Source organism: Homalodisca vitripennis, chromosome 4 (genome assembly GCF_021130785.1).
Source record: "Homalodisca vitripennis isolate AUS2020 chromosome 4, UT_GWSS_2.1, whole genome shotgun sequence".
Classification (NCBI taxonomy): Eukaryota; Metazoa; Arthropoda; class Insecta; order Hemiptera; family Cicadellidae; genus Homalodisca; species Homalodisca vitripennis.
The window spans coordinates 194,921,039-194,932,186 of record NC_060210.1 but is presented as its reverse complement, the minus strand read 5'-3'; the positions used below and the strand labels follow the sequence as shown (position 1 = coordinate 194,932,186).

General features: G+C 33.0%; 1 protein-coding gene across 3 annotated transcripts in view; it reads left to right on the top strand.

The window, feature by feature from the left end:
- Positions 1 to 11,148, top strand: part of LOC124360837 (KH domain-containing, RNA-binding, signal transduction-associated protein 2-like) — a 293,477-nt gene that overhangs the window by 253,348 nt on the left and 28,981 nt on the right. For all 3 annotated transcript variants that reach the window (XM_046814781.1, XM_046814780.1, XM_046814778.1), the window contains exon 3: positions 2,058 to 2,160. In XM_046814781.1, the coding sequence (XP_046670737.1) occupies positions 2,067 to 2,160 (94 nt within the window). In that variant the 5' untranslated portion in view covers positions 2,058 to 2,066. The remainder of the gene's footprint in view (positions 1 to 2,057; positions 2,161 to 11,148) is intronic.

Here is an 11,148-nt window from a genome sequence, read left to right as displayed (position 1 = left end):
ACTTTGCCCGTGTATGTGCACTTCTGGTACGAGTCAATTAGATTTCCAACGCCGATGTAGAGTTTGCCTTGTTGCCACGACCAAGAAAGTGTCTGTATACCTGTATTTATAGCTATTGTACACGTACCTTTACTTTATTATAAAGTAGTCTAACACTCAAGCTTTAAGTTCAACCATAAATTTATTCCCCATGGGGAGAAATTCCCCATCATAACTTAGCGCCTTCAAATAGTATTTGGTTATTTAATATACATAACTGTCAGGTAATTGCAGTTAATAATGTGCAGGCGCTTTAAAGACTATTATCTTTTGCAGCATCACTTGGTGGCGAGTTACATCAATGGGCATAGCATATAAACCTTCTCCGTGGAAAAATACATATACATACAAATTTTCATAATGATCGTACAAATAGTTCACGATTCCATAAAGGACAAACACACAAACATTAATTTATATATATATATATACTAGCGGGCCCGGCGCGCTTTGCTGCGCATTTCAATAATTTTTTGCAAAAGTTGCCCGCGGCTTCGCACGCAATTTCCCGTTGAAAACAGTACACTATATTCACTTATTCTTTTTCTATCACATTCTAAACATTGCTGAGATAATTGATAGTCGTTCCATCGTGAGCCTCTTGGGCGTATTATGAAGGTATGTACCATATTCCTGCCTCTATCTAGCTGTTACCCACGGCTTCGCACGCAAATCTTAAGAACCGAAGTCCTTATATTACTTAGTAAATTTTTTTTTTTACTATAATACATTTTAGATTAAATTAGTTATATCTCCGATGCCACGATTGAGCTTGCTTTGTTGTCTCGATCGAGAGAATATGTACACACGGAGTTTTGAGAACCATACTTCTGTCAAAAAAAACAACTAAGGTTGATTTTATAACATTCTTTATATTTGTAGCCAACGTAAGATAGTAATTATGATATCTGCATTACTCTTCTGATCAAGCATGAGCATGGTTTATATTAAATAAATATTGCAGTTAAAGGTGAATTTTTACGTCAAATTTGAATTGTATTATCTGGATAGTAAAGTCTATGTTTAACAGTGATTGCAAAAACAGTTTAAACAAAATTTGTCGTTTCTCTTAAGCTTACTCTATGCTTTAAAACTATAAGTGTAATATATGTTTACAAAGAACAGCTGATTAAAAATTTGAAAAGACGTTAACATATGTTTGCTGCAATGCATTTCTTATGGGTATTTCTGTAACCAGTGGGGCGGAATCCTGAATCGGGAAAGGGATGGGCATAGCTTATAAACCTTCTCCGTGGAAAAATACATATACGTACAAATTTTCATCATGATCGGTCCAATAGTTCACGATTCCATAAAGGACAAACATACAAACATTCATTTTTATATATATAGATATATATATATATATATATATATATATATATATATATATATATATATATATATATATATATATTAATTTTTAATACATCAAAATGGTTCGTTTTTTTGACAAAATCTAAACAATAATTTTTAATAGTAATACTAATAAAATTACTAATTGGTATTACTATTAATACAACAATTAATATTGTGTTGTGTTGTATTGTTTTTTATATTAAAAATATATTTTTAATAAGCAAAACAGCTATTACTCTTGATTTAAAAAGGAGTTTTTTGCAAAATTGCTCTGCAAAAAAAAGGAAAAAATATGTTCCTTCCTAAAGGAAAATACCAGGTTAATATAAAAGAGGTTGTACATCTTAAACCGAAGTATGAATATTAAGATTATTGGTGACAATATTTGTAAAGTTTCAATTCAGTTGCGTATTCCATAATAGCCCTGAAGGGCAATAGTGGTTCAACAAATCAGAATGTCTGTTGACAAACGACCCGTCTGATATTTGCTGATATCTTGAACATTTCTCGAGTATCAAATCTCCATTTCCTTTCTAAATTATATTTACATGGGTTTTCACCATACATATTTTACTTGATATAAAGAAAACTAGTTACGTGGTTTAATGTAAAATTATGTTTTTACGAATGTTATTAATACTATTGTAAATATGTTGCAGAACGGAGAAATGTCTGACATGGATATTGTGGGCATTGCTGAGGAGGAGGATGACATGCTGAATGACCGGTCTTCCGTGAACACTCAGACGTACAGTAAACCAGGTAAGTTAGTATTGTGTTGTTATAAATGTCATCAACTCATAAAAGCCTACAGAGAGTAAAATATGCTCTCTAATAACCTGCTTTTAGAATTCAACAAAGATATCAAGTGAATTAAATGCTGCTCAAGTTTTCAAAGTGTTTTAATGACGTATGAAATATTGCGCTAGTTGGAAAGAAAATTAAGTCTAAATGCTAAGAGCTAAGAGCCGATTCACTTTGTACCATAACAGCCTCTTTTTCTGGAAATCAATAAAGTAGTTCCGCTCATGAAAGAAATCTACGTCAGCCGCGAGAGTCTTCCTGGAGATCGAAAAGGGCGTCAAACGGGTTTAAATTTCAAACACTAATCTTTTACCACAAACCGAATTTTCTTAGCCAGTCCATTTAAACCAACATCGGACCGAAAATTAAATTTAGGTAATAATCAACGACCGCAAAAAAGACGTCGCTTTTGACTGAAAGTGGTAACTTTAGTCCCGTAGCCTGACACTAAAATAAAAATTATTATTCATGTGTTGATGATTAATTTTAAGTGCATAAAACGAAAATTTTTTGATTTGGGATAAAATTACAATTTGATATTTATAACTAATTAATGATCTCCAATTTTGATCCCTACCAAAATAATTGTGGCTGCTATCGATTTCCCAAGAAATAGGTTAGGTGCTTATAGAATGCAAATTGGTTCTCGACTCCTAGATTATAAACGGGATCGAGTTACTGAATTGCATTTGAACTAAGATCATACAAAGTTTGGAGCGTTTGGTTATTCTGTGCAAGTGAAGGTCTGCTGCAAGTTTCTACTTCAGGTATTATGATAAGTCGTAAACCTGGAATATTGTGAAGGTCATACTTCGCTAATATACTTTGAACCTTCTCCATCTCGACACTATTTCAAGCAGTCATTCATGCCCTTCCTTTGTTTAAAGTTTTTATTGACGATGAATGACTTGAAATATTTCTTTATTTGAGGCGAAATTAGGGCCTCATGGCCCTTTCTTACATTTAACCTCGTATACAAAAACTATAAAAAATATTCTTATTTTTTAAATAATAATAAAACTAAATATTTTGCTGTAAACATTTTAAATATGAATAACAAAAAGTACAACTTTATTGAAGAATATAAACTAAAAAAATATATAGTAATTAAAAAGGTATATAAACTTATTTTTAAACACATACTCAAACAAAAATAATGACATATACTTGTATATAATGAATATTACAAACACACTACCCTCACACACACTACTCATGCCAGTGCAACCGCAGCGAAAGAGACCTATGCCGACCCCGCCCCAACCATCTGCCTCAGATAGCGCTCCCTCAGCGACGCCACGAACCGAGGACGACTCTCTAAGGATGTATGCTACGAGGAAGGGAATTCCACAGACGACATGCCGTTACTACAAAAGACTACTAATATACAGCAGTTCTGTGCAACGGCATGCGGAGCACAGACGAACCAGAGCGAGTTATATCCACACCACTTTGAGAGACAAATTGGAAATCGTTTAAGAAATAATTTGGAAAGCCAGAATTTAAAATTGAATGGACCAATGTTAAGATTTTTATTGATCTGAGGTCATTTAACTTCAAGATCTTTGAATAAATATAATAGGGCGTTATATGCTCATCCCTCCTGAGATCAAATGTCAATCTCATACAATAATTTTGGGTTCTCTGGAGTTTTTCACGATAAATAATGACGATGGATTATTTAAAAGGATAATTAGATTTTGGACAACTGACCTCCAGCGATGTGACAGCTTAAGAGCAAAATCAATTGTACTTCATGTTCCTTTCTATTTTTCTACGTTTTATTAGTACTTCGTAAGTACTCCTTGTAAACAAATCGATATGTAGAGAATATATGTCTATTTAATTCGTATAATAACCCGTTATTTGTCAAAATTGTAATGTCTATAAATAATGATTATACTCCTGATTATGACCAATACTGCAGTGCTCCATTAGAATAGTTTCAACAGGTTACGTTTATAATCGTTTAGTAGTCAAGACTGAAATGTCTAAAACAATGATTATACTCTTGATTATGGCCAATACTTAATTAGAATTATCTTAACAGGCGATGTTTATTTTATACTTTGACATTTTATATATTTTATTGCTAGGAAGAACATAATAGATAGATAATAGACGATAATGACAACGATGCAGGGTGTTTAACGAGCTTTCATATCAAATTTAATAAAATGGCATCATGAAAAAATCAGGTATTTAAACATTCTTCTAAAGTATATAATAAGTCTTCTGTAGCATCTGAAGTCTTGAAATTCTTTTCTTCCGCATCTCTTTAGGTCGTCTAGGAGGTTATTGTACAGTTTTCTTCCTATGTAGGTAGATTTATTTTTAAACAGGGTCAGGTAGTGTGTAGATAAGGCACAAGTGTTTCTAATACAATAGCTATTGTGAAACAGGTAGCCTTTCAGATGTAAAGTGAGACCAGTTGTCAAGACCCTGAGTTCTATAAAGGATTGATGGCATGATTCTAGGAGAGTCAGTCCTGCTAATATTCGAATTGCCTTTTTTAGAACTAGAATTCGTTCTCTGGTCCTTGCTGAAGAGTTGCCCCATACTAATAAATAATCCATGAAGGAAACAGGATTTTTTTCGGACATTTGCCATCGTTCAGTGAAACAATTATGTATTAGGTTAGTTCTTTACCTGAAGAAGAGATCAGATTGCAGATCTCGAAACGTAGTGTTACTGATTTCTTGTTTCACTGAACGATGGCAAATGTCCGAAAAAATCCTGTTTCCTTCACAATCCTTCCATCGTCAAAAATAACCTTCAAACAAAGAAATAATCCATACCTCAGATGAGGTTTGTGGGGAGATAAACATGCTTTCCCAGCAGTATCATTGGGTTTTATATTCTTTTAAGAGTATAGATACTAAAGTTGTTAAGCCTATTAAAGAGTTCATTAGTTTCAAGAGAAATTGTCATTAATTGCAATACCGAGATATTTTGCTTTATTGTATTGAGTTATTTGAGGTGAGCCATAATAGCCATTTATTCTTTGGCCTTTCCATATTAATTACTGTGTTTTTCTCTCATTACGAACTAGGTCGTTGTGTTGGCAGTATTGTTTTGTAATATTCAGGAATTGAAAGAGTTCATTTTGAGTGATAATGAGTCTTTGTTAAGGAGAAAGGCTAATGAAATTCGTTTCGTCTCTTGAGTAATGACTATGGCATTACATTTTTTACTTGTGTCCCAATAACAATGGCGAGAGAGGAATGGACGCACACAAGATGGCGCTGTAATTGGAGTACAATCCAGCCAAACGGCATCTCTGAAGAATCAGCATCAATGCGGAGTCCTCTCTAAATCACAATCAGATTGTAAAGGGATTGAAATTCCATCGCGCTCTTAATTGGGTAGGATACGGGACTCGAGGACTTGGGGCTTAGCTGGCAATTACTGCATACCTGATATCGGTTGTCAGGTTAGACTGTCAAATAATATCTCAGCAAGAGTCTAACACTTGGTGTGCTATGGGTTTACAATCTATTGTTCTTTGTTTGAAGTTTATTTTTAACAATGGAAAGAAACAGGATTTTTCGGATATTTTCCAACGTTTAGTGATACAAAGAATTAGTAACACTACGTTTCGAGATCTGCAATCTTATCTCTTTCTCAGGTGTAACTAACTTAACACATAACTACAATCTATATTAAAATAAAAAAATCATACCAGAGCGTTGTGTGTAAACTCCAAGCACACTATCTCTAAAATATTCACTGAACAAAAACAAAATACTAGCACAGAACTAATAAAACACTGGTTTCTATGTGGTTGGTCGGTGGGTGCAGAACTAGTTCAGGTTTAATAATTAGTGTTTAGTTTTATCAGGTGCGTATGGTGTTGACACACAAAATGGTTGTTTCAATTCCTGACTTGTGGGTTTCACAACGCTTTGGTATAATTAGTTTATTTTAACCTAGATTGTAGTTATATAATTTAGGTTAATTATTATATGTCAGATTGCAGATTTCGAAACGTAGTGTTACTGATTTTTCTATCACTAAACGATGGTAAAAGTCTGGTAAAATCCTATTTACTTCATAATTTATTGTTGCACTGTAATTAGTTTCAATATAGTATTCTAAATCAGTAACTATACGTTATTAACTACTAATCGCTTTGTTGTGTCACTGTGGATCTGTATCACTTTTATTTCGAAAAAACTCGCTCCAAGACGACTAGGCTCAAATACCAAACTCTTTTAATGAAAACGAGTTTGTAGTTAAGATCAATAAAAAAAATAGATAATGTATCAACATTTAAAAAATCAGTGATAGTATTAGTTTGGCGAGTTTGAATAATAAAAAAAGTTTGAAACAATAAAAATATGTGGAATGCATGTTACTTTGGCTACTCATATGGTATAAATAATAACTAATTGTACAGCATTGTTGCCAATATAAATACCTTATTGAAGTACTAATCGATTGAAAACAAAAATTGTTTTAGCTTAAACAAAAAACATGTGGTAAAAGGTGATAAAGTGGTATGTATACACAATTTTTAGAAGGAGTTTTGAAGGGGAAGAACTTCAATAATGCATGAGTGTTCAAGATGGGATTTCAAACTCAGAGAAAATAGAACCATTGGTAAAAATTCAATATAAATTGTATTTATCATAATACTATTTATGGACGGAGAAAGAAAACTCCTAACTAAAGAATATATTAAGGGGGGGACTACTCTTTCAACAATGCATATCACTCTTATTCATAGAAAACATGTTTCCCCTTGTTTTTATCCGTTCTATTTATACATAATCTTTGAAATTTTAGGATATGAAGTCATAAATATGCTTATCGAGATAATTATGTAATCTGAAAGAGAAAAAAGGACCGTTTTAGTTCAAAATTTCATAGGTCTCAATCCAAAATGTGTACAGGTGTCCTTAAGTGAACCCTATTTTTAATGTATCACTTTACATATGTGTGTATTGTACTATGACGTTGTGCTCGCTTCTTGTGTTGTTGTAAATACCAAAGAAACATTTACAGAAAATAACCAAATTTTATGTATTGCCATCTTCTAAATGAAACAAAGTTGTGGTTACCGTACAAGTTGCGGCTGATATGTTTTGCCCCTGCAGTACAGTGTCAGGTCTACAAGGGGCGCGTGGGGAACAGGTATGGGATGAGAGGGTGGTGGTGGGGGGTAACAGCTGTACTTCGCCGGTATCACCTCAGCCCACCCTCTCCCCCCACGGTCATTTGAATAATGAAGCGCCCGCACCACACTCTCGAAATATTTACACTCTCCTTTGTGCTGTGAAAAATACTTTACGCCAACAATGATTTCATTAGGGCTTAGCGTTTTTTGTTCCATTATGAGCGACTGTACACAATCTTGCGGTAATTTTTTAAAAGTGGTACTTTTACTCAGCCGTATTTCTCCATTATAAAGGTTTACTCGTATGTCCTTAGCTTAGGTAAGCTGAAAGACTGTTCAATACTGTTAATAAAAATACTACTGAATTTAAAGGTTAAGTGGTAAAATTATGATTACTATCAAAAGATCTTGGTCTATTTTGTTAGCTTACACCAAACCACCGAAATTCAGCAGGCTTATATTCATTGTAATATTTGATCGTTCTCTCAGGCTTTTGTGATGAGATTGAGATAAAGTCACTCTTTTACGCGATAAGCACTATCTCAATAACTATCACTATCTATGTTTTTCTTTTGTCCCCACAATGGCGGGAGGTACTCGTAAACAAGATAAGATAAGATAGGAACGTTACCCAACCCCCGTTCTTGTAAAAGTGCCTGAATTATACTTCCGCAGAATATAAAACCTCGTTGTTAACAGTTACAGTGTGATGGTCTCTTTTGTCAGATTTGGTGTGGAATAACAAATTAAACCCAAGGACTTAATATCTTTAAAATTGCTAGATCGTGGATTAATCCACTATAATATAAGAAAAAAGAGGAAGTGATCATCGGAAGAAAATCATTCATTTTGTAACTTATTAGTTACAAAATAATTAGTTTATAAATAAGATATTCGAAATTACCCCCATGACTGACATGTCTATCATCTCTTGGAAAGAACACATTTTCCCCATAACTGTCAATTGCAAACTGATCTTACAAACGTGTTAATTTGGTTATGTTTTATTTATTAGATGTTAAAAGTTCAGTAATCAGATTAGTGTTGCATTTTAATTACAGTAACAGCTGATTTAAATAACTGCTTTTCAAGTACTTTGAAATTATGGGCCATTTAGGTTGCAATATGAAACCTTCCATAACATAGTTATTTTTCAACCTATTTATACAAATGACTTTTTCGGAGAGGAAAAGGTATTTAAACACTTTAGTGTCTTATAAAATTTTTGATAAAATTGTGGTTTATTAGATATTTTATAAAACAAAAACAAAAACAAAATAGCAACTATTTTGAAAAAAAAAAATCTGATTTAAAAATTATGTTTTATAACTGTCTGACATGTACTTGTTTACCAAGCCTTGTAACAGTCGTAAAGGCAACAATAAAGATAACACCAAACATAAAATTGTTTTAATAATGAAAAGAACAAAATGACGTTTAGCTGCTAAACAAAGTGGTAATTGGGAACTAATTATTTTTCATTTTTAGCTTAGAATCGCACATAGAATCTGAAAATGCATAGCCAGCCCAACCTTTTTGTTACACCCTATTCTGAATATTGTTATCTAAAATGAATATAGAAAATCTTAGAAATGTTAGATTAATATCGTTTTGTATCAGGCTTACGCTTAAACTAAAAATACAGTGTGGTTCATCACCATGTGATTCTGTAGGCATACAATTCCCTAGCAATAAGAAAATCTAGATTTTGAATCTAGGAAAGGGAAGTATAAAACTTTTTATAGTGAAACCTTCAATTCATCTGTGAAGAGGTTTTAACAAAGGTTACACATTTATGGTTAAGCACTGGATATTTAAATAAAAAAGAGCAGTTCCGTATAGACAGGGAAGAGAAAGCATCCTTCCCAATTGAAACAGCTTTCAAGAGCTGTCTTGGTTGTAAACCTCAGACAGTTCGCAAATCTCTCTTTTGTAGTGAAACAATTCTGTTAAGACTTGCTTTAATACACAAACCCTGGAACACTAAGACGTATCTTCGCTTTAATTCAAATTGGGAACATTATTTCATCTTAAGCGTTTCTGAGAGACAAATCTCGAGAGGCAATTCAGGGCAATTATCGCCGGGTTATGCTGTTTGTAGGGATTGTGCCGTTCCCATTTGTGATTAGTTTCCACGTGTGGGTGCAAGAATCTGACTTGAAGTTCTCAGAATCTCCCAAGATATTATTATTTTATTATGTCACGACATATGCAATGGTTTTTAATTGAAAATAAATGACTCAAATGTTCAACTTATTGGCTGCAACTCAAAGATTAATTTAATTTTCCTTTCGAAAATGTACCCTAAAAACATGTTCTCACAAGCCTAACTCTCCCCAATGTTCAGCTGCAGTCATGTCTTTGTTAGGCCGAAAACATGAATAATGTTAGATCACACGAATTTCCTTTTCATTATAGATATTGTTATTCTCACCTATCACTATAGATATCGTAATTTTCCCTTATCACTATAGATATCGTTATTCTCCCCTATCACTATAGATATCGTTATTCTCCCTTATCACTATAGATATCGTCATTCTCCCTTATCATTATAGATATCGTTATTCTTCCCAATCCACTATAAGTATAGTTATTCTCCCTTATCACTATTGCAACTGGCGTAGTCTAGCGGGTACGGTGGATATCGCAAGATACCTGAGTCAAGCAATCTCGAGCGTGGCTGCTGCTTGGATGGGTGACCGCTGAGTGATCCTGTCCTTGCAAGCAGCCCGACTGCCCGACCGTTGTTGGTGATGTTTTAGATATCATCTGCTGTTGGTTTTCAGGTTAAGCGTTAGATATGACTTGTTAGTCCTATCCTCTTCTGGTAAAATAACTTCACTTTAACTATTAAATAGTGCTGTTTTCTAAAATTGTATTTACGTTCTTAACTTTTATGGACACTTCATGAAGAAGGATACCTGGTTCCACGATTTTTAAAGTCTGAGTTGAGACGATTTATAATGTGTAAGACAGAATGTTTTCTATTTAGAGATATTATCACAATTCAAATCTACGTCTAAAACTGCTGAAGGAAAAAGTTTCTATATTTTACGATTTCAAGTGAACATTAAAATTTTTAATTTTAAAAGGTTAGACGGTTTTCTGTGCCACTTTGTTAAAAATTAAAATGATAGTTTTCATTCCATAAGTTTTAGAGATGATGTTTTAACATTGCATCATCTAATTGCTGAATATCGCTCCTAATGGTTAAACACAAAAGTGTTATAAAAACGATTAAAATTGTATGGAATATTAACAGCAAATTACCGTTTCATTTACACAAGAAAAACTGAAGAATAATTTTAATAAGCTTCCTGATGTGATGAATCGGAAAAGGTGAAAGATGTTATAAATTCAAGCTATAAAAGATACCACGAGGAATAAGATTTAACGTTACATTAGGAGATGTAAAGAAATGTCGTTCACCCACCCTCAATGCTTTCATCGTTCAGATTTATATGTCTTGTTTATAGAGTGTGTTTAATGCTTGGACGAGTTATAATTAACAGTTTCTATGTAATTCTACGAATCCAAAAAAGTTTAATATAACAAAAAACAGTCCTAATAATGTTTACAGCTGAATTAAGTAATTTATTTTTTCTTCTTCCGAATACTTAGCAAACGTTGTGATATTTAAAATAATTTTCTGCTAAAATGTTTTAATCACTTATTGGTGAGGTAAAACATATATTTATAATAGTTTTTTCAGTGCGGAACTAACAAAAGTGCTTCTAAATAAAAAAAATTAAAGAAATGACACGTAAATTATTACTGCATGCAAAAGCTATATATTCAATATGACTCGCAAATTTCACGCAAAT